The sequence below is a fragment of the Argopecten irradians genome, chromosome 3, assembly GCF_041381155.1.
Source record: "Argopecten irradians isolate NY chromosome 3, Ai_NY, whole genome shotgun sequence".
NCBI classification, from domain to species: Eukaryota; Metazoa; Mollusca; class Bivalvia; order Pectinida; family Pectinidae; genus Argopecten; species Argopecten irradians.
The window spans coordinates 19,500,231-19,526,080 of record NC_091136.1 but is presented as its reverse complement, the minus strand read 5'-3'; the positions used below and the strand labels follow the sequence as shown (position 1 = coordinate 19,526,080).

Genomic DNA, 25,850 nt, shown 5'->3' with positions numbered 1-25,850 from the left:
AAGTATTGCAATGACGGTTGCAACCAATACATGTATTTTAAAAGTTATCTTTGATTCTTGCATAATTCAAGACGGCGGATCAAAAAGGAGCCAAAATATCTAAGATAAATCATTTATTATAGCCTCGATGCCAACTAACGAGTATTTTTTCGGCCCACTGTTTCGAATAGTTTTTTTCTGTACTGAATATCATCTTGTGGAATGTATGTATATAAGATCCAGATGTGTGAAACACACATTCTTGAGTATTTTCAAGCATTAAAAATGGCTTCTGGTATCTAAGATGGCCACATGAATCATACTATTGTGATAATGCCTTTAACATTCACACCAAATACAGATTAACCATTTACATTTGTACTTTACTATGTCTCTGTAAATCACTAACTAATGCTCTTATTTTTCAAAAATTCAAGATAGCGGAAACAAATATGGCCGCCAGTAGCTGTCATCTTCGTTCAAGATGGTTGCTATATTTTGGGAATTTTTATATTTCCATCAAAAAGCAGATACAAGCAAAAAGCAAAACTGTATTTACTTCAGTAAAGTATATTGGGGAGTCAAATGCTAATTACTAAAGTAGTATGTAGATTGTATTTATAATTGTACATCGTTAGAAATAAACCAAGATGGCGAATAAAATATCAAAACTGTCTAAAAATGATATCATACTTATCCTTAATATCAAATGGAAGTAATGCCATGCAGGTTGAATTGCCAATGCAAAGTTAAAAAGTAATATAAGGACAGAATTTTAAAAATAATCTTTGATAATTACTGAATTTAAGATGGCAGACCAAAAGGGCCTCATTTTTTTTAATTAATCATCTATTATAGTCTGGACGCCAATTTGCGATTTTTGTCTGATAAAGGTTTTTTCTCTGCTGAATAATACATATTGATATGTGTATAATAATATCCTGATGGGTGTGGAGTTCACACCCTTTAATATTTAGAAATATTCAAGATAGTGTACAAGATGGCTTCTGAAATCATAAAATTGTCATAATTTCTTTAACATTCACGCCGTATATAAAACACTGGGTAGTATTAACATTTGTGCTTTATGGATTCGATATTTACATGTAAGGTTTCCATTTACGTTTTTGTTATTCGCAATTCCAAGATAGTGGACACAAAAGCTTAAGATATGTATTTGTCTGTTTTGTGTCATGCCACATTTCCTGAATCATTAATCTATGGATCTAACAAGAGATCCCAGAGGGATCTTGGCGCCCACCAAAGAATTATCTATGTCTAACAATGGAAAGAGGGATCTTTTCACTGCTTTTCAATTTTTACTACATACTACATGTGAAATTTAAGAACCCTTTCAGTAATTTCTGAGATATATAGCACTAACAAACAATTATCAAAATTCAAGATGGCTGGTTGTCGGCCATCTTGTTCATCGATCGGTCCCACAATGCAATGTGCACAACTAATTTGCAAGGGGAACCTGCAAATGGAATTAGACACAGATCGCTTCAATACTTTCTGAGAAATAGCGGTAACAATATTCAATTATCAAAATCCAAGATGGCCGCTTGTCGACCATAATAATAATTGTTTGTTACAAGACAGGCCGTTAAGTCGGCCATTGTTGTATATTGATACTCCATGCGGTCTCCGGCACCCAAAATTGAAAATCCAGTGTAATCACACTTGACTCAAAACATCGAACTCCGAGACCGCTAAACAATCATCTCAGTATCATCAGGTTTCTAAAGTATGTAGAATTGTAACGATAACTTGATACCTTACCATCAAAACCTTGCTTGAAATGTTTCCTTGATTTGATCAAGCCGCGACGAAGAAGGAAGTATTCACCGCGCATGCTTACTGGGAAAAAACGCGTTTCACTAAATGCCGCTATTTGCGGTAGAATGACACACACCGGCTGTAACCCAACCCAAGCGTATGAAATAAAAATTACGGCCCCAATCCTACACAACTTACCATTCCATCCAAACTGAATAAAATTTTTGCTCCTTTAATAAATTGATTTATTCGTTACACAATAAATCTTATTATTTTTGAGCACATAAATATGCCATAACATTAATATGATCTTCAATATCAACTTTAGTTTTATTTTCAAAAAAAATGATTTTGAGAAAAAGTCTGTTTCCTGTGGTCGACATGAAGGTTGGTATTTGGTTTCTAGGGTATAAAATCAGTTGCTAGGAGGTTTCATTTTGATAATAATCTAAGTAAATCGTCTGTAATAGCACTATCATAAATATCTTATATTTTTCTTTTTGGTACCTAATATTCAATATTTTTCCGTAGTATATGTAAGAATTGATGTCACTATTTTTAATTTTATCGGGGTATGAAAGGAACTAGCTAGTATGAGCTCTGACCTTTAATCCATCTAACCGTTTCCAAAAAATTCCCATTATAAAAAAGTCTTTAGTGAATATATTGAACATATGACATATGTTGATGAAGAAAAATCAAGTTAAGTGTTCTAAAAGTCAAAATATGACTCACTCCCGCCAGTTTTTCAGCTAATAAACGACTTGACCTTTGACCCTTGTCCTTGACCCATCCATATGATCAATAAAAATTGAGATCATCAGTTTTTGAAAGAGGATGGCCTACTGAACATTTTGATATATGGTGTCAACTTTCCTAACGAAAAGCTCACATAATTACATAAGCCACCGGACTATTTGTTCTATAGCGCTGATGTTTGTTGTACCATGTTATATTTGTTGTATAACGTAGATTTTCATTTGTTGTATGACGTAGATTTTCATTTGTTGTACGACAACAATGTTTTTTATTGTATGGCATTGAAGTTTGTTTTATCACGGAGATGATAAGCAAACATCTACGTTATAGAACAAACAAATATCTCCGTGATGAAACAAATATATATACAAGCAAGGTATCATGTAGACGTTTATTTGTTGTATTACGTAAATGTCTATTTGATCCATCATGAAAGTGTTGGATATCTTCCTTCCAGATGGTACACATAGTGTGTACCAGCTGATAAACAGTTAAACACATAACATGGTAATAAACGCATTATTAAACGAAATGACTTTTTCAATTAGTTGTATGTACTGTTTGATGTAAAGCTATTAAAACAAACGTTAATTGTCATTAAATATTTTATGACTATCATCGGCGCCGACATTCTGGGATAATTCTGTATATAAGGTGAGGGGAGAACTCTCTATTATCCAGACATTGGACTCTCTTCCCAGACGTCACCATGGGGAAATTGATGGTTTTGCTGTTGATTGGCTGTGCATCCATGACTCTTGCCGCTGGTAAGTAATAATAACGACTTCCTTCCTCAAAGTGTAGGGAGGCGTTTTTTTATTCCAAATTTTATAAAGCATTCATGCAATCTGTCATTCAGTTATATTTTAAGGAAAAAGATCATTACTATTGCATCAAAAGATACGTGCCGTACACAAGATATATATCTAGATTGGTCCTCTCGTTCTAGTTTCATGGTGATCAAACTGTTTTAAATGACTTAAATATCTACAAATGTACTTCTACAGATCAGAAGTGGCATAAGAGATGTTTCGATGGGCCAAAAAGGATCGTTTGTGTGGCTTACAAGAAAGCAGATGACTCCATACCATTCTCCATTGGAGATGCCCAGGTAGGTAATGTTCACTTTCTAAAACATATGATATTTGAATATTAGTGGTATATAATGCGCTCCTGATTCTGACATATAGTGTTAAATGTAGTGGTTTCGGCAGTATAAAATTTTCGATGATTCAAGGACTTGGACGAAGTTGTATATCTCTTTAAGCTTACACGAATTACACATACACTAACATCTGAACAGTTTAAGGATGACTGAACTAAACTGCTAAGTTGACAGTCAGCAACACATAAAATAAGGAAACATTGAAAATTTATTTACGTTGATTTCATAATTTTGCATCGCTCCGTTATCATTTCCATACGTTTTGTATAGGAAAATGTTTTTGCCGTTGTAATTCGATGACTACTTTTGTTATGCGGTCCTATTTAGGAATGTTTGTAAATTGTGTGTTGTTTTGTAGAAAGAACACCTATATAGGCAATGCCTGTTGTCTAATCTCTTTGACATTTGTCAATAAAATCATTTGATATTGGTACCAAAATGTAATGCGCAGTGCTATATAATGGCTGGTGTATACAGGACTTACATAAGTCATCAGTGACTTTAATGAAATTTTTTTACGGGCACTATAACAATACGCTTTAGTTTTTTTTTTAAATCATTTTTTTTTTGTGTTGATCCGAATATCTATACATGTGACATCATCAACAGCCGAGGTCGCTCCGTAAGCTCCATCTTGGTGTAGTGCCGCGTATCGGTGTTCAAGGAGAGCAAGAACTCAACTTTGTATCCTAAGTGAATTATTGTTACCATATCATACCAAGGACCATATCTACTTTAAAAATTAATGCTCCTTTTTCAGACTCGTTGCAGACGCTTGGGAATGACGTTGTTGAATAAACTAGGTGCCGCAAGAAATGTTATAAAGGCATTTGAGGGGAAGAAAAATACAGGTAAGAAATGAGAAATTAATTGATCCATATTGCAATTTCACGTGGTACCCCATATCACCCATTAAAGTATTCACAGTTGTCTGAATGCATGAACTGTTAAGGGAGACAAACAAAATTTTGTTTGTCATATATCCAAGGCAAACATAGAATCTTCACTCATACATTTTGCAGTGAAATACGTCTTAATCATGGAATAGAAAAGCATGCTCATGAAGTCTACAAAAATCCTAATGAATGTTTTTTTTATTTGTATTCAGCGCAAAAACATATAACAAAATTTATTACCGGAATAACCGCTAAAGAGTGTACCAATTGTGTGTTGAAGACAACAAACGGCCGAGAGCAACCTGTCGCGAGACTTAGGAATAACGTTGGAATTATGTGCGATAAATTGAAAAAATAGCAGTAATTTGTTGCCTCCTGTTTTGATATACGCTGTAAACAAACCAGTAAAATTACAAAATTCTGATTTTTGGATTTATTTGTTCTTTTCAGCAACTGTACAAAATGCCCGATACCTAGAAAATTAATCGAACTGCAATATTGGTGTTCTTAAGGGAAAACACATTTAATGATTATGCTTTCCAGTCATCAGATGGTATTTGGTTGTCATGGTTAACAAATGGAACGACAAATTGAAAATAGACGATTGCTGAATATATTCCAATCCCTGGATCCCCATATTTGTACACGTTTGCATACTTTTACAAAGAGGTATGGCGTATATTGGCCTGTGTCGACCTAAAGATGACAGCTTTCAAAACCTAAAAATAAATATCAAAATATGAAGTTTCTGAATACACATACTTCAAATCTGATATATAAATGATCGCATATGGGAAAAGGGAGTCTATCAATTGCAGTATATAATTAACTAAATTATCCCAAAATGGGTTTAAAATCCAGGTTATTCATAGGGCGTATCAGAGGACCAACTTTTACAATGTCTCATTCAATTCAGCATAGTATAATACAGCTTTAATCCTATGCGAGAAAAAATTAAAATCAGACGACTGTGTAGCTCAGATGGTTGGGACGTGGAACCGTGTGCTGAAGTGTCAGTGTTTGGATCACTACCAGGTCTAACTGTTATTGTTATTTTGAGCCCAATTATTCACGAGTTCCAGTAAATAGTAATCCATAAAGTTACCTATGTTGCATCCACACTTTCATACTGCTTAACAGCACTAAAGTGGTTTATAGCTTGAAAAAGATCACTAGTTCAAACAAGAGGCCCAGAGGGCCTGTATCGCTCACCTGGTTTTTTGTTAGTAATTATCTCAAGACTCTTGATAATAAGAAAAATAAGCAAAATTGACTCCCAAAGTTGAATTTTGAATCACAACGATACAATGATGCTATTGATACCATACAAATATGCTATCCAAAACATAGGTTCAGAGACAAAGTAATTTATATGAAAATAGTAGCCTAATTGACCTTTTTGACCTCGCATCTATTGCCGTTTAAGGCCCCGGGGGTCAGCCCTATCATTTGTACAATTTCAAATCCCAACCCTATAAGGATGCTACCATTGCATTATAAGTGCTCTTCCATTCTTAGTTGCAGAGAAGAAGTCGTTTATATTGAAATAGCTAAATTGACCCCTTTTGACCCCACCCTTCAGGCCCCCGGGGGGTCAGTCCCATCATTTGCAAAATTTTGAATCCAAACCCTATAAGGATGTAACCATTGCATTATGAGCGCAATCCCATGTTAAGTTGCAGAGAAAAAGTCATTTATATGGAAATTGACCACTTTTGACCCCGCCCCTCAGGCCCCCGGGGGTCAGCTTTATCATTTGCTCAATCTGGAATCCCCATCCTACAAGGATGCTACCATTGCATTATGGGTGCTATACCATGCTTAGTTACAGAGAAGAAGTCATTTATATGGAAATAGCCAAATTGACCCCGCCCTTCAGGCCCCCCGGGGGTCAGCCCTATCATTTGCACAATTTTGAATCCCCACCCTATAAGGATGCTATCATTGCATAATGGGTGTTATACCATGCTTAGTTGCAGAGAAGAAGTCATTTATATGGAAATAGCCGAACTGACCCCTTTTGACTCCGCCCCTCAGGCCCCCGGGGGGTCAGCCCTATTATTTGCACAATTTTGAATTCCCACCCTATAAGGATGCTACCATTGCATTATGGATGCTATACCATGCTTAGTTTCAGAGAAGAAGTCGTTTATATGGAAATAGCCTAATTGGCCCCTTTTGACCCCGCCCCTAGGGCCCAGGGGGTCAGCCCCATTATTTGTACAATTCTGAATCCCCACCCAATAAGGATGCTACCATTGCATTATGGGTGCTATCCCAAGCTTGGTTTCAGAGAAGAAGTCGTTTATATGGAAATAGCCAAACTGACCCCTTTTGACCCCGCCCCTCAGGCCCCCGGGGGTCAGCCCTATCATTTGCACAATTTTGAATCCCCACCCTATAAGGATGCTACCATTGCATTATGGGTGCTATCCCATGCTTGGTTTCAGAGTAGAAATCGTTTATATGGAAATAGCCAAATTGGCCCCTTTTGACCCGCCCCTCAGGCCCCAGGGGGTCAGCCCCATCATTTGTACAATTTTCAGTTAGTAGCCCATAAGGATGCTACCAGTCAAATTTTGTTGAAATCCGACCAGCGGTTATGGAGAAGAAGTCGATTGTTGACGGACGACGGACGACGGACGCTGCGGTATCCCATAAGCTCACCTCGGTCCTTTGGACCAGGTGAGCTAAAAATAGATATTACTTTGCGTAGCAAAGGTTCATTGTAACTGATCCTGAATATTTTGTTAACACTTTAACACTTAAATAACGAAAATTGTCAATAGAGCGTACCTTCTCGTATGTGGATTTTAATATGAAGCTTACTTGGTGAATACAAAAGATACACACAAGATGTTCAAGAAGTTAAGACAAGTTTTATTACTGATTTACGTTCCTACGCGTCTACATCGCTACAGAGAAGATACTGATACAAATCATCATCACAATAATCACACTCCTTAACTTAGAAATATCATACAGGAATAAACGGTTACACGAGAAACGTCATCCGATTTGTCAATTTGTCAAATTAATTCCCACTAATAAAGACATATATACAAACCGTTTGGTTTACTTAAAAAACTCATGAAAATTATTTTTTAATAAACGTTGCCACAACTAACTGATAGCGTCAACAAGTTGTAAATCGAGGTAATTATGGTAACCATTACCTCATGTCATATGAACATTGAGTTTCAAAAATCAAATGTAATAAAGACCCACTTACAATTTTCATTCGACCGAACAAAGAAAAATTAAAACAAAGAAAATTTTGAAATAACGATTATAGGTGACAACCCTTCGCAGCAATCACATAACACAATTAGGGTGTTATGAAAGCGAGAATTATGTCTTCATCTATCATACATTTAGAATTGACTGCTAGGAAAAATTAGCATTTTTTTACGTAAACAGAGATGTCTAAACTTCCTTTGAGCATTTGACACTTTATATATGTCGCTGTATAAAAGGCTAGCTTTGTTGTAGTTGATATAATTTCTGTAGATGATCAAAAAAGACCAATAAAAACTCCATAAATACAATGAATATATAATAACAAAAGTTCTTTTCAGCAGTGGATCAACCACAAACATATTCTGAAAACATCACTAGCGTCAACTTTAAACGTCCACTTCAATGTATCAAAGGATTGTTTCCTATTTTCACCAGTATGTTAATTAAGTGACGACCTCATTATACAACTGTACAATTAAATAATAAACTTTACAATAATTGAAAAAATATGGTTTTTTTAAAATTTCTTTCATTCGTCGTACGATCGGCAGATGCTGAACATACTGCACATCTTAAATATTAACCTACACACATGTAACCAACAACTGAATTGCTTCTTTAACGGCATTCTAATCTGATTTTGTTCTGAACGTCTTTAAGTCAAGGCGGCTTTGTTTCTAGAAAAAACATAAAAACAATTGATTCCTTAAGTTTGAATATCACACTATTCACACTACCAAATTATCTTCTCTTAGTGATACAGAACATCGAAACGAAAATTTTAAGAATCCACTTTTAGAATAACAAATATCTTTCAGATTTCAAATTTCTACGAGTCTATCAAATTATGCTGATGATCATATTGCACATTCCGGAAGCATGGGCGAAAACATATGGGGAAGACCAACTACTTCATGAAGCATTTATATGTACAGATAAACTTCGTTTTCAATGCAGCACATGGAAATGCAGATCTTGATATTCGAGTTATCAAATAAAAAAATGTAAATTTTACGTCTACGTAAAATGTTCCAGGTAACCAATATCTCCTCTGAGATAACGTACAATGTATTTAATTAAATGGAGCAATAGTATGAACATTGTTTGTCGTATCGACGTTCTGAGAGAAGGTATTATGAGACAAAGTCCAATTAAGACGTACTTGTTACAACGTCTTTAAAACACAAATATCTAACTACACCTGCATGGAGGCCAATTCAGTTCACACGGTGAAATTTGGGCTGTGAACTTGGGTCGATTTTGGGATGATTTAAAATCATACAAAATACAGACAGGATTTCCCTGTTTCTTAAAGAAACTAGAAGTTTAACTTCCAAGTTTATCGAGAATTTTTTCTCAACGACCTACCTTTAAAATCCGAATCATATGGCATTAAGACTCCAACAAATTGAAAATGAATATGGATGAATATTGAGATATATACATTTTTTGGAATATATCTCAATGAAAGATTTCGTAAGACTGCTTATGTTTAATGATTAAAAACGAATTTTGTTAACTTATATCCAAAAACTACTATGTATATCTATTCATGATTTGAGATGTATGAATGTAATTGTCTTCATGCGTTCTGTCTCAATGCCATAACTATCGCTTGTTATAAATACGCCGCCTGTTACACAATCGTTATTTATTATAACTGGTAACATATTATTTTGTTGCTATGTTTATTCAAGGAAAGCTAATTTACATCTTCTAACCATATTTATATGAATATTCTTTCCTAAAATTACAAAAGCTCAGAGTCATCATATATATTGTGTTGAATCAACCTCTTGATTTGCCATAAAAGCATGCAACTACTTCTAAATATACTTGTTATATACAAAATATAATTTTTATTTCAAATTTTCACAAATACTAAAACTAGACATATAAATCACTATTCTTTTCTAAGAATTCAAAGCAACAATATCAACATAATTACCTTCAAATTTCTAATACTGGAAGTCACACACGTACACACACGTCTTGAAACCGAGGCCTGAGGGGTTCAACCAAATAACGTACAATATTATCAAAATGAGACCATAAGCAAGGAGGTGTTAAAAATGGAAGGATATGTCAAGAAAATGTAAACAAAACAGTGAATATTGATAAAGCTCAGTGTCAACAATACTAATAAGGATAGAGCAAACAATTAATATTCAACAAAGAGAAATATCGGATTTCTTCAACTAGACAAACAATACATTCTGTTCATTATTATGTATGTTGTGCTATTGTCCAGTAATATTATGATATATATTCATACACTGTATAGTAAGACAATGTAACTTAAACAATATCAAAACAATAGATATCTATAATGCTTTCAAACATCTAAAGCATTGGTTATCTTACAGCTAATCGAATCCCGACAGCAGAACTAAAACAAACTATAATAACATAAATATCAAAATAAAAGCACTTAACAGAAATAATCATCACTATTTCTCAATGTTATATATCAATCTTTTGTTGAAAATAAATAAAAAAGGATATGTGGACGGGATGATTTGGGAATAAGTTAATAAAACGTATGTATATGATAATGTAAAACTTGTTCCGAACTTGTTTTGTTATGTGTGCATATACGAGTTTTAAGTTAGTATTTTTTTCTTTGAGTTTAGTAACTTAAAAGGCTTTTGACAAATAACCAGCACAGTAAAAAGCATGAAATTTCTCAGTTATTCGTAAATTTGTAAACATTGTCACACAAAGAAATAGCTTGTCATTTTTGGATTTTGAGCAATGGATATATGGCACAGTACTCCAAAAATACGAAAGACGAAAATGTCTCGGAAAGAATATTCTTATAGTTAGTAAGTAGTTTCAAAGTTTCCATTTGAGCTTTTGCAATGTCTTGACATATAAAACATAAGTGAATACCTTTAAACTGTCACCAAAAGGGACATTATGAAGGGGAAAGGCCGGAACATTTTATATTAACTTGGCATGGCACTATGATGAATCCAGAGAGAATTGTTTGTTCTAATCTGGATGAACAGTAAAATGTTCCTTGCATTATTCACGAGGATTCTATCGTTGAAGTTAGAAATTGTCCAAGGCATACGACTGCACTACCACCAGAACCACTTCTATTGCACCTTGTTTTCGTTAACGTTCGTGATCACCATGCACTATCATAATCAATTTACAGATATCTGAATATCAATTGTTGTCTAAAAGAGATTTAAAGTCGTTGTAGAGAATCAGGATGCGCTTGTCTTTGGCTTTGTCCAATGTCCGCGGCGGACATCTACAGGTTCTGCTGGTATGACGGGTACCTCAGCTATATCTGTTGTGACCACTACTACCCCGCCACCTGATGGTTGGCTTGAGTCTGTTGCTGTCTTGCTCCAGTGGCCTTTTTTTGCACTAGGTGGTGGTGGTACTATAGGTTCCTCGGAAATCATTGGTTCAGGTTCCTCAAGCGCTGATTCAGCTTTAGAAGGTTTGGCTTTTATTGGTACAACTTTAACAGGTTTGGACTTGACATGTTCAACTTTCGTAGATTTCGCTTTCATCTTAACATTATCTGACGATTCTTTAACTGGAGAAGGCTGAGATTCAACTTGAGAAACAGGACTAGAAGGTTGGTTATCAGGCACCGATGTCCCAGGACTAACAGTAGGAAAAGACTCTCGTTTAGGAGACCTTGACTTGCTCTTTGTCCAGTGACCTTTGCGTATATCCACCTCTGCGTGAGGTGCAGCTGTGACTGGGGCGTTAGACACTACGATCTGTCCTATTCTATCACGCTCACGGCTAGGCGATTTTGATTTACTCCAATACCCTCTGCGAACTTCAGGTTGGACACTACTTGCATCTGTAGTTGTTTCAGTCTTATCACTAACATCGATCTCCATGGACTCTTTCTTCTTTATAATGACTGGCCCATAATGAACTGGTGTTTTGGATTTACTCCAGTGGCCCTTCCGTACATCATCTGATAGTTCAGGAGGTGATACACTGTCCTCAGTTGAGTCAACATTATCTATTTTCTCCATTGATTATGATTTTACTTCAACCTCCTTGATCTCTTCTTTGACCTCTGGTGCTGTGACCTTTGCACTAGAGCTGGACACAACATTCGGGCACCTCATGTTTGGGTTTTGTAATAACAACTCCGCCTACCGACCGGCCAGGAGACTTACTCTTACTCCAATGACTCCTTCTTACCTCCATTTTATCCTCCGGAGGCGCCGCCATTGTATCATAGCTTGGTGTTACCACATCTAACGGCTCCTTTTTCGGAGTTGTAATGACAACAGTTCCTGATCTTGGTGGCGACTTCGATTTACTCCAGTGACCCCTTCTGACGTCCTCTGTCTCAGGAGGGGCACAATGTGTATCATAGCTGTGCCTGGCCACGTCCAATTGTTCTCCAGATTTAGGCCTGCTCCAATGCCCCCTGCCAACATCTGCTTCATGTGAAGACATGCCCCGTGGCTGAATGACAGCAGGTTCTTGCTGTAAGACAGGGTAGGTAGCTAGTATAGTGTCCATCTGTTGATGACGTGGCGACACATCTATGCCCCTCTCCAGATATTCATTGGAGGTGGTGTTTGACTTGCTCCAATGACTGCGGCCTATCTCCCCCTTCTGATCAGGAAGTTGTCCACTCCTGGTCAGGGAGGAACTAGCCCCTCGCGTGATTGAGCCCTCTCGAGATCGACCTTGGGAGGCGTTACGTGTGGATGATCTGGAGTAAGAGCTCTCGCGAGATGTCTCGCCACGATCACGCGATCTCTTTCTACCTCTCCTGAACAGCTTCTTCAAACTTCCACCTAGGGATCGGGACTTCTTCAGGCTAGGAGTATCAGGCTGGGCTCGTATAAGTTCTATGTCATCTGTAAAAGAAGTAAAAGCTGATGAAGATTAAGCAAAACAAGGATTAAGAAGGGAACATATTACCTGTAATATCTACAGTAAGATTGTTTCTAAAGTACATCATAACACTAGTAATAAACTCTTTCGTGAAATTTGGATATTTAATATAGTCGTTTCAACAATCTACTTATTTAATGTTATCGTGAACTGTGTCAGTATTGGTCAGATGAGATTACTTGAATCAAGTAGTTAAATCGGGTAAGTGAAAGATAAGTCTCTTTGTTTCTGTTGACCTAAATAACTTTGTTTAGTTCACTTGCTTTCACTTACTTAGAAAACATAGAAAATGTATGAAGTAGCATTATCTTTAAGATACTAAAGCATTGTTCTAATATTCAGAAGCTAATGAAGTTATGTAGTAATTTTATTAAATATAGGAATCATATTTCAAACAATTCATCATGCGGGCAACTACTCTCTACTTGGGTTTAAAAGTATTAAATCTAAAAACAAAACAATAATTTACAGCTCAGGTTAACAGAAAAAGCTTAAATAGAAGGAAAAAATATCTAAATATTGATAAACAGGTATATTAAAAATATGTCTATAGAAGCTGAAATTTTGCTACGGATACGTAAAACAATTAGATTTGCTTTTAAAATGCTACATAAACAACATCCAGATTGGGCTTACACTTCACCAGATCACACTTCAATCAAGCAAATAAAGAATGTTTATATCTACTGAATGTTGCAAATTTCAATCGATTTTTCCAATGGAAAAATACACAGTCATATTTATCCTGATCTTAATCATTATCTAGAGCATGACGTCACAATGATCAAACCTCCATGATTAGAAAAAGGCAGTCATTTTATTTCTACTTTATCAATTCATGAGCTTGATTGTGACGTCGCAATAATCCAAATACCCCAGTGGTTTTAAGTTAAATGTATATATTACACGATAAATGCTTTCATACACATATAATGTAAAAGTTGATTTTGAATAAGCACATTGATGAATTCATACATTTGCAATATTTTCTAAATCAAAAAACATGCAAATGGTATAATAACATTATATAACACAAAATGTGCTGATCATATATGATTATCACCGAAATATGGAGGTCTACATTATATATCAGCTGTTACCAATCAATCAATGCATTAAATTTTCGTTAAATCTACTGCAGCTTAGAATTGTGATTTAATACAACAAGAGGCTCAAGAGGCCTTAACGTCGCCTGAGTGCCGATACACGAAGAGCATTGCAAAGTCGGTTTAAATCTGTAAAAAGTCCCAACCCTCAGGCCCCTGGGAGTCAGTCTTTGAAAATTTGTTAATAGGTTTCAATGGCCATCTCATACTAATAATTCTGACAACATTTGACTCATTTCCTCATAAATGACGAAATAATGCTCAAAAATGTGTTTTCCATAGATAAACTAGAGTCAATTTGACCCTCTCCCCAGGGAGAAACGTGAGACGCCAGGGTCATAAAGTTCACAATTTTTGTGAAGAACCTTAAGAGTATTTGATTCTACCATTTTTGTTGCATGACACACAGCGCTCGATGCATGACGACAGACAAAATACGATTAGAATATGTCACTTGAGACTTGGTCTAAGGTGACCTAAAAATACTAAATCTACTAACTTAAAGAAGCAATATATTACAAAGATGTTTATCAGACAATTGTTAGATATAACACATAGTTTAGAGCAATGACCTACTAAAATCCTGAAACATTGATGTTTAAAATAACTGACTAATCTTTTGGATAATTTACAAAAATTATCTTCTGCTGACAGGATATAGAAAATAGAAAAGACTACAGATTATATTTGGGAGCTACATCTGTTCAGATGTTGACACATTACCAATGCATACCTGTATTGTGGAGGGAGTCTAAAGGTGTGCATGAAAAACAAGGACAATTCAAGGGAATAAGCACCATCAATCAACAACACTAGGAGAGCTAACCAATAGGTCAGGGAGGATATTTCTCATCTAAACAACTAAAGTTTCACAACATGATTTTAGATTTCAGTGCCTTCAGTATTTTGATTTCTATTTGTACAAGGTTTCAGTGCCTTCAGTACTTTGATTATATTTGTACATGCCATTGTGGTTGTAAATCCAATTAAATAGAAACAGATCAAGAAATAAAACAGAGGAAATAATTCCTTCATATACATTTTATATTTATCCATTACAAATAAATGAAGTCGATAATTTGCAGTTACTTTGATATAAAATTCTACAGGATTAGTTCTTAAGGTTAGTATTATTTTCATTAATATGTTTTTTTGCCTTTTTTCCTATAATAAGTAATTATTTTATGAAAGTTCATCATATAAGTTTTGATTTCCTAACAATGCTTAATTCATTACAAAACAAGATTTGAACCTCACAAAGTTGCACATAATCTTAAATTTCACATAGAATGATAATCGTGTATTATTAAATTAAAGACTATTATTGGCAATTAAACCACTTTAGTGTCTTAAAATACCTTACTCAAAACAACCGTTATATCAAATAAAGCATTAGGCTGACAGTTACATCTCAGGCTTTATTTTTACATGTATATTCTGCAATCAAAGTATCTAATAAAACCCAGTTTTCCACAATATTATCTTGCTTTATTTAATGAAATGAAGAACAGAACCCTTAGTAGAACATAAGACAACATTTACCTAACACAAACTTTTACATTACTAAATATATGGGCAGACAACTGCAAAAATAGGGACATACAAAAATAAAAATGTTACCAGGTAGTGTCCAATGGAGTCCTGTAACCTAAGCTATTAGCTCTTGTTTTTGTTCTTCTAATTATAGCATATATTCCTTATTGAAAAAATTGATTAACCATCTGGTAAAAAATGGCTAAGACATATGGCTGAGACATCAAGACAGATGTTTCCTCACCATCTCAGCATTTGACATCTTTCTTCTGATGAGACCGATATTTTGATAGGTCCTTACCAAAACTTTACCTCTCTTTATCAAAACTACCTTTTTTATAAAACTGTTCATTCATTAGTCAGAATTTTTGTTGCTACTAAAAAAAATGATAAAGCTGGATATGCAGGCAAAAAAAGCAAAAAAGGAAAAAATGAGATTATTTATAATTAATGATTTTGTTCTCATTCAAGTGATTTTTGAATTGCCAAAATAAAACAATGGAAATAAATCAAGCAATGAACCTGAAACTATGAACTGAACAATGTTACCATGACAATGAGGTCACACTCTGGGGACATCCACTACACCAAATGCAGGGAAGGTCACTCCATCAGTATTACTTCATTAAAATTCTTAAACTTTCTACTATGACTAATATTTTCTTTAAACTTTGTATTTTACTATCTAAACATCAGTACTCGAACTTGGGATGGGTATTCCAAACACGCCATCGCACCCTCTTACACCAATCCCTAACTGCTGGGACAGGTTTTGTTATTAAAACTTTCTTATTAGCATTTTTTTCTGTTTATTTCTATGTTTTATCTAAGGGTTTAATTTTATTACTGACAAATTGACAATACCTTATTCAACTTTTTTTTAGCTTAAATTTAATTTTGATTTTTTTTTCTTTAGTTTATTCACCAAAATGGGCGAAAATTCATTTCCAAACACTATAGATCTGTAACAAGAAAATGAGATTGTGTGATAATACTGACAGATATAGTACAGGAAGAGTAACATTACCAGTCCACATCCATCTAATACTAGTGGTGTGATAAACTATTGACTTATCGACTGAGCCTGCCCGATACGACTGGGTCTGATTGAGAGGCTGGAGGTGCGAGTCCGTCACGGCTTACAGCTCTGCCACTTATAGTCTGCTTTTAAGAACGCGGGAAAATCTCTTTCTTTAATTGTTACGGGGCAATGTGAAAGTGCCCCTTCATTTTTACTCTGATAAATTTAAGAGCTAACATATAAAAGTAAAAAATCTCCCGAATAAAACTCAACTTGTAACCATACCAGTCTATATACAATGAATATAAAGTAGTTTAGAAGGTCAGAAATGCACTTTTTATTGAATTTAATACAAAAAATTTTTCCCAAAAAAAACCAACGTAAATTCGTAATTAATATCGTAAAGGATTAATTTTCCTTTCAATAAATGAGATACTAGGTTTAGTGAATAGTGAAAAAAAGAAAAAAAACATGCTATAGAGGTTTTAACAATAATAAATGACGGCTATTTACTTACTCTAAAAAAGTAAAATGTCACAAAGAATAAAACCAATGTGATTTACCACTAACCAATATCAAATGGTCAGCGTCCTAAAATCTTTCCTCCATTAATCACATGCCTTGTGATTCTAGCAGTTTATCAATCGACCCTTAAAAAACATGGAATGACACTATCCCTCTGGATTCATCAAGTTAATTTTCAATTGCTTATCTTAATCAACCAAATCATGATAGAACCACATACAGCATACTGAATTTCATGGATTTAAGATAATAAGTGTTGAGACAAAGACAAAGAGATATCTATTGTAACATACGACTGCAGTAAAGCGTTGATTTGTGTGTTAAATATATACGCAGCTCATTAATAAAATGGATAAAGCAGACCAAAAACATATGTTAAATCAGATGATGACTCCCTTTACATATATGACAGGCAGAAATTACTCTAGCAATGCACCTCATGAGAACATGTTTTATCTTATCAAAAAGCAACATCACATAAATTCAACACAAAAACACTGAACCAAGATGGCAGTTTATACTCTCAATCCTAATCAAACAAGGTTATACTGAATCTAGATGTCAGTTTTTACTCTCAATCCTAATTACACAAGGTTATACTGAATCTAGATGTCAGTTTTTACTCTCAATCCTAATTACACAAGGTTATACTGAATCTAGATGTCAGTTTTTACTCTCAATCCTAATTACACAAGGTTATACTGAATCTAGATGTCAGTTTTTACTCTCAATCCTAATCAAACAAGGTTATACTGAATCTAGATGTCAGTTTTTACTCTCAATCCTAATTACACAAGGTTATACTGAATCTAGATGTCAGTTTTTACTCTCAATCCTAATCAAACAAGGTTATACTGAATCTAGATGTCAGTTTTTACTCTCAATACAGTTTCTGCTGGCATTGTTTCGGACAACACTACCTCGGCTGTAGGAATATTTTGTGCAGCTAGTAATCGCTCTCCGCTGGCATAGCGGGACAAGATTCCATTGTCTCCTCATGAGCTATTTGTTCAGACTTTTCAACTTCACTTAAAGCAATATCGCCTTCAGATGCAACTTGTGCAACAAGATCACCTGCTGGTAACTTTGTCTCTCTGGGCATTGTTTCAGATACCACTGATTCCAAAGCAGTAACTGTTTGAGTATGCCAATAATCTTTCAGTGGGAAACGAAGAACAGGAGGAAGTTGTCTCTTCATGACACATTTCCTCAGAAGCCTCCACTTTTGTTACAATAACATCCCTGTCAACATCTGTCGGTTCGGAAATGCACCGTTCCTGAATTTCAGTTTCATCTGCTGAAAGAGTTGTTTCTACAGGCATTGCTGAAGATAGCACAGCTTCGACTGAAGGTACTTCTTGAGGTGCCAGTACCCTCTCTGGTGGCATCGCACGGCATGGAATTGTTGTTTCTTCAGACACTGTTTGCTCAGTTGGCTCAACCTTACTTGCAATAATATCATTTTCTGCTATTTCTAAAACACTCTTTCAGGAGATTGAATAATCTCATTCTCTGATGCTGACAGTGTAGTCTCTTCTGGCATTGACGAAGATACAAATGGTATCAGTTGGTGATAACTTTTGAGCTGCCAACACCCTTTCTGATGGCATCATTAGACATGTGTCAGCTGTCTCTTCGGATACAAATTGCTTTGAAGGTTCAACTTGAGCAAGTACAGTATCCTCGGAGGTTGAGCACTGGACTTTATCTGGAAGTGTAGGGTCAGATTGTTCTTCTTGTTCACTTTTGGAAGAAACCACATAATCAAGATCTATTTCGGATGTGACTGCGGAGTGCTGAGATTGATCAATAACTGCTATTGGTTCTGGCTCAGGTGAAAGTTCAAGGTGATCGCCTGGTTCGGGTGTAAACACCTTTGTAGTAACGGCTGCATGTTCTTCTGGTTCAATGTTTGCTTCTTCTAACGGTTCGACATCCTTCACTGCTTCAGGTTTTGGTTCTAACGCATCATGAAAATCTTCTGATTGTTTGGGATCGCATTTGAACACCTGAGATGCGACAGCAGCTTGCTCTTCTATTGCCGGCGCTGCCTCTTCTGCTTTTTCCACAGTGGACTCCTGATGAGGACTCTCTTTGAGTACATCTTCAGACTTGACACAGGACGTATCTATCGATAAATCGCAATTTTCACCTGGTACTACATCGACCTTGTTATATGTAAAATAATGAGTAGCTGCATCTTCTGTCAGATCTTCAGTAGATGAATGTGAAATATACTCTTCATCATGGAATGAGGAACATGATCTGTCATCTGCAAATAGAGAAGCAGACCTTGAATGTGTCAAATCCTCAACATTTGTAGAATCCACGACAACCCCTTGACAAGTTTCTTGTTTTGTTTCTGCTGTAGACACATCATGTTCGATTGTATCAGGTAAAGTAGAAGGAGTTACTTCGGAAAATGAGTCTTTCTGAATATCTTCATTTGATTGAAAGGTTTTGGTGGCTTCAGAACACATGTCTTCATTAACGTCTTTATCATATTGTAAGATAGGGGCTACCTCTGAAGACACATCTTTTTCGATATCTTCAGATTGTGGGACAGAGTTCTCCTGAAAAGACACATCTTTCACAAGATCTCCATCAGATTGAGGGATTCGAGTTACCTCAGAAGATACGTCTTTTTCGATATCTTCAGATTGTTGGACTGAGATCTCCTCAAAAGACACATCTTTCACAAGATCTCCATCAGATTGAGGGACTCGAATTACCTCAGAAGATACGTCTTTTTCGATATCTTCAGATTGTGGGATAGAGATCTCCTCAAAAGACACATCTTTCACAAGATCTCCATCAGATTGAGGGATTCGAGTTACCTCAGAAGATACGTCTTTTTCGATATCTTCAGGATGTGGGACAGAGATCTCCTCAAAAGACACATATCTTTCGTGAGATCTTCATCAGATTGAGAGGCTTGAGCTACCTCAGAAGACATGTCTTTTTCAATATCTTCATCAGATTGAGGGACTGGAACTTCCTCAAATGACACATCTACACCAATATCTTTTTCTAAAGCTTGGGCAGTTTCTGCCAGTGTATCAAGACCAGATTTAACCTCAGTGTCAGGTTTCTGTTTAACGTTTTCAGAAAGAGTGTCAAGCGTAGTATCAATTTGAGCCTCTGTCAGTTCAGCTTCCCCTAGAGCATAAGAAATCTCAAAGACAACATTTTCATCAAGCAGGTCAACGGTCGGGATTGGTGAGGGCTGCATTTCCTTAATTTTGTATTCGGATTCAAAATTTGGGGTTGGAGATTTTTTTTTGTCTGGAAATGTTTTAACTTCAGCTGGCGGATGCATTTCAATAGGAACAAATTTTGGGAAAGAGAAATCTAAGCTATCTGCTTGTTCAGCCTTTGTAGGTTTGAAGCCACATTCAGACAAAGGAACAGTTTGAGATGTCAGACTGGAGTTTTCTTGAAATTGCTCTACCACTGCATCGGAAGAAACAGCAACAGAAGAGATAGTTGTTTCTTCGACTGTAACCGAGTCTTCCTGAGCACTAGTGACTGGAGTAGGTGGTTTCTCATCAGACGGCTTGTCAGAAGCCTACCAGATAAACAGGACACACACAATCAAGTGTAATACATAGCCTTATACTATTATTAAAGATGCTCCACCGCTGACAAATTGTATTTTTTAACTATAAAAAACAGGAGCAGGCGATTTTGTATTTTTCTTCAGTTACAAAAGTTACTTATTTTACACCATTTCCACCATTGAAAAGTTTGAGCATTTAATTTGACTTCAAGTTAAAAATATGAAAAAAATAATTAATTGCATCACGAAAAAATTCCGTGGCACTATATCATATATAGAATGAAGTAATGATTGCGCATGCACGAAAGGCGAAATAGAATATTTTATGTTATTTTTTGTGTTAATTAGGCATATATATACACGATTAAACACCAATTATTGTTCAAATGATGAATATCATTTATGCCCTGTCGGCGGTGGAGCATCTTTAACATTGAATGATTGTTTGGTTCAGTTTATATAGAGATGGTGAATTTATAATTGAGTACTTGTAATCATGGAAATGTTTTAATCTTGTCTTGACTTCTGAAATAATATAAATATGACATCACTGATAGCTACAATCACTCTAAATCAATAAGGACATTTGAAATATCTGTAAGGTATATATGGCCACCCTCAGTATATTCAGGAAGGGACAAGGACTTAATAAAATGAGATTAACATATGTACAACTCTAGCCTCCCCCCAATAAACCTGAGGGTATCATTATTTTTCATTTATTGATCCATCCATTTATTACATGCTATTATTCAAATATAATTCACAGAGACAAATACTTTGCATCATGGAATGAGAAAACACACAATATGTTAAAATACTATTAATAAATTATAAATAATTGACCCACAATATATATAAGTAAGAAAAATACTTAAAACCATATTATTCCATGTAATATACTTATCAATATTATATACGAAGCAAAAAAAAGAAAACATAGTTCCCAAAATAATAATACACTGAAAAATTAAAAAGAATGATGTTCCAAATTCATTTGAACATATATACATTAAATCATTATAGACAATGGATTCTGCAACGGAAACACCTGTACACATTAAAACAGGTAAATTTCTGAGTACATATGTACCCTCATATGTGCATTTGTACTCTCGTTACCTCAAAATTATAAAAAACCTCAAGGTCAATCTTACAGTTTTCCAAATTGAATGTACTAGAGGAAATTTGAATATTTAGTGTTCAGTTTGACTTGGACTAAAGAAAACTGTATGGTAAACTGAGATGATGAGGATCATTTGTATACAAAATATAACTGTAAACAGAGTAATCAACATTATGCAAAAAATCGTACCAGACTGTGTGAACGGTGAAGAAAACTTTCTTAACAAAAACTTAGTACTACCATCATGCATAAAACGTATAAGAAAAGAATTGATGATGAAGCGGTCAAAAAATAACGTCAATGGTGTAAGGTAGGTAACTGGACTAATTCTAAGGTATCAAAAAGGTCACAAAACCATACACATAATTCATCTGTGCTTCAAGTACACACACAATTTAGCTTAATAAATTTTTTTTTTTACTAGAAATCACTTATCTAGCAGTTATCTATTCATGGATTATAGAGTTGGTATGTGTGTTGGATTTTCAAATTGATATGTAAGATGATTTAATAGTAATAGACTATTCGTATCACTTAATCTTCTGAATACCAGAAATAATCATTGATGACCTCTGACCTTTTGGTCAAGGCTATAAGTTCATAAATGATTCAGGTATTCAAAGGTCTATCAAGTTTTACAGATAAATTAAACTGAGCTGGAAAACTTTGTTAGGTCAGTGCAATGCTTGCAGAGTGGTTATATAACCAGCAAATGTCATTCACAAAGTTTGACATATATTTCTTTTTACTTTATAGATTCATGTTTGAATATTTTCCTTCTTATTAACTTACAATTAAATTCAGCGTATTGTGTGTTTGATATTTACAGACAAAGTGTAGGTATCATAGTTACACTACCTGTAATCTGACATATGAACTGTCTTACGTCCTGTGTCAGATAAAGTATCCATCACATTACAACAGATAGCCCTGAGATTCCACACAGTACAATCACTTAATGTTCATAATTGTTGACTTCTGGTTTTGTTGTGAATCTCTTCAACCCATATTCACCCCTGAAATTTTATAATGGGCTGTCCCAGATCTTAGAGTAAAAGGGCCTAAAGGTGTCTTCGGGGGGTGAATGAGTTTAATTCAGTGGTGTAATTCAAAGTGATAAGTCCTTCCATCTTTGGAAATAATATAAAATAATCTTTTTTTATACATATACAGGACTTTTATATGTGTACAGGTTTTTTTTTATACGTGAATAGGGACTTTTTTGTCATGCAGTCAAATAAATTGATGTGTGGTTTGGTGTAACAGTCTGTCACAAGCTTACCCGTTTGACCCCTGTGATTATCAGGGTACTGGTTTTGGTTGGGGTGCGTGGTTTGCGTGAGCGGTCCATCAACTCTCTAATGGCGGTTTCCGCTACAGATTCAACCCCGTTAATGTGCAAATGTTCTGTGGAAACACACATAAACAAACTCTAATGACAAACACATACAGGGCAAGCACACAAATCATTCTCAGAGGTAAACCTAAAACTTTGTAATCCCATAAAAAATCTAACCTGACTTTTATTTTAAAAACAAAAAGTTTATTTAGCAGAAAATCATTTGATCAAATTTTGAATAATTAAGCTAAAATCATTTTTTATTGAAAGTGAATTGCAAGCATTAAAATTCCAAAGCTGAAAAGCTTAAATTTTATTATAATTACTAACAGTATTAAAAAGTTGGTTATCCTAAATATTTGATAAAATACTTGTAGAATCCACAACAACTTGAAAGATTTAAGGGCGAGTTTGAACCTTTTTTTGAAATAAGAAACCTACCTAAATATATATAAATGATCACCCCCGTGTCATAACAATGCATGTAGAACATACATGTATGGTTTAACTTAGAGTATCATATTGTATATCTATCTAATTGTTTTACCGTTTAATCAAATTATTAACAATAGTTCAAATTGATAATTGAAGAACGGGAAGTTTCCATACTAATGATAGAAAAGAATGTTTTTAAGATAAACAAATCTAAACCTAATTGGTAATAATGCATTTAAAATAAAATCATATAACTCATCAGTTAAATTAAAATGTTATATCTTAATTTTATAAAAAAAATTCAAACAATCTACTTTATAGCATTTTAAAAGATTCTGGTCTTAAAACAAAATTTTCAAGTAATTGCAGGGTAAAAATAAATATGAAAATATTGGCACATTTAAAAACATATTAAAAATTATTATAAATCATTCATTCACATGTTTTGAAATAATCAAATATATTTTCTACTGTAGCTGGGAAAACATTTAGAAATATTCAAGATAGTGTACAAGATGGCTTCTGAAATCATAAAATTATATAATTTATTTAACATTCACGCCGTATATAAAACACTCGGTAGTATTAACATTTGTGCTTTATGATCCTTGAGGGATTTTGGCGCCCACCAAAGAATGATCTATGTCTAACAATGGAAAGAGGGATCTTTTCACTGCTTTTCAATTTTTACTACTTACTACATGTGAGATTTAAGAACCCTTTCAGTAATTTCTGAGATATATAGCATGAACAAAAAATTATCAAAATTCAAGATGGCTGCTTGTCGGCCATTTTGTTCATCGATCGGTCCCAAAATGCAATGTGCACAACTAATGTGCAAGGGGACCTGCAAATGAAATTAGACACAGATCGCTTTAGTACTTTCTGAGAAATAGCGGTTACAACCTTCAATCATCAAAATCAAAGATGGCCGCTTGTTGACCATAATAATAATTGTTTGTTACAGACAGGCCGTAAAGTCGGACATTGCTGTATATCGATAATCCATGCGGTCTCCGACACCCGAAATTAAAAATTCAATGTAATCACACTTGACTCAATACATCGAACTCCGAGACCGCTAAACAATCATCTCAGTATCATCAGGTTTCTAAAGTATGTAGAATTGTAACGATAACTTGATACCTTACCAACAATACTTACGAAAACCTTGCTTGAAAATTTTTCCTTGATTTGATCAAGCCGCGACGAAGAAGGAAGTCTTCACCGCGCATGCTTACTGGGTAAAATGCATTTCACTAAATACCGCTACTTGCGGTAGAAATGACACACACCGGCTGTAACCCGACCCAAGCGTATGAAATGAAAATTACGGCCCCAATCCTACACAACTTAACATTCCATCCAAACTGAATACAATTTTTGCTTCTTTAATAAATTGATTTATTCGTTACACAATATTATTTTGAGCACATAAATATGCCATAACATTGATATGATCTTCAATATCAACTTTAGTTTTATTTTCAAAAAAAATGATTTTGAGAAAAAGTATGTTTCCTGTGGTCGACATGAAGGTTGGTATTTAGTTTCTAGGGTATAAAATCAGTTGCTAGGAGGTTTCATTTTGATAATAATCTAAGTAAATCGTCTGTAATAGCACTATCATAAATATGTTATATTTTTCTTTTTGGTACATAATATTCAAAATTTTTCCGTAGTATATTTAAGGATTGATGTCACTATTTTTAATTTTATCGGGGTATGAAAGGAACTAACTAGTATGAGCTCTGTCCTTTAATCCATCTGACCTTTTCCAAAAAAATCACATTATGAAAAAAGTCTTTAGTGAATATATTGAACATATGACATATGTTGATGAAGAAAAATCAAGTTAGGTGTTCTAAAAGTCAAAATATGATCTCACTCCCGCCAGTTTTTCAGCTAATAAACGACTTGTCATTTGACCCTTGTCCTTGACCCCTCCATATGATCAATAAAAAATGACATCATCAGTTTTTGAAAGAGGATAGCCTATTGAACATTTTGATATATGGTGTCAACTTTCATCACGTAAAGCTCACATAATTACATAAGCCACTGGACTATTTGTTCTGTAGCGCTGATGTTTGTTTATTGTACCATGTTATATTTGTTGTATCACGTAGATTTTCATTTGTTGTATGACGTAGATTTTATTTGTTGTATGACGTAGATTTTCATTTGTTGTACGACAACAATGTTTTTTATTGTATGGCATTGAAGTTTGTTTTATCACGGAGATGATAAACAAACATCTACGTTATAGAACAAACAAATATCTCCGTGATAAAACAAATATATGTACAAGCAAGGTATCATGTAGACGTTCATTTGTTGTATTACGTAAATGTCTATGTGTTCTGTAACGTAAATGTCTATTTGATCCATCATGAAAGTGTTGGATATCTTCCTTCCAGATGGTACACATAGTATGTACCAGCTGATATCCAGTTTAACACATAAACGCATCATTAAACGAAACGACTTTT

The 25,850-nt window shown here is 34.7% G+C and overlaps 2 protein-coding genes across 2 annotated transcripts; one reads left to right on the top strand and one right to left on the bottom strand.

The window, feature by feature from the left end:
* The first annotated feature begins 3,208 nt into the window (after positions 1 to 3,208).
* LOC138319953 (uncharacterized) lies at positions 3,209 to 5,005 on the top strand. Its single transcript, XM_069263060.1, has 4 exons — positions 3,209 to 3,287; positions 3,528 to 3,631; positions 4,446 to 4,536; positions 4,794 to 5,005. The coding sequence occupies exons 1-4, from the start codon at positions 3,230 to 3,232 to the stop codon at positions 4,937 to 4,939; spliced, it is 399 nt and encodes a 132-aa protein (XP_069119161.1). The 5' UTR covers positions 3,209 to 3,229; the 3' UTR covers positions 4,940 to 5,005.
* A 13,399-nt stretch (positions 5,006 to 18,404) lies between these two features.
* LOC138319538 (uncharacterized) lies at positions 18,405 to 23,407 on the bottom strand. The gene is made up of 4 exons (XM_069262688.1): positions 23,365 to 23,407; positions 22,867 to 22,991; positions 19,844 to 20,467; positions 18,405 to 19,784 (listed from the first exon to the last, which is right to left on the bottom strand). The coding sequence occupies exons 1-4, from the start codon at positions 23,405 to 23,407 to the stop codon at positions 18,405 to 18,407; spliced, it is 2,172 nt and encodes a 723-aa protein (XP_069118789.1).
* Positions 23,408 to 25,850: the final 2,443 nt, after the last annotated feature.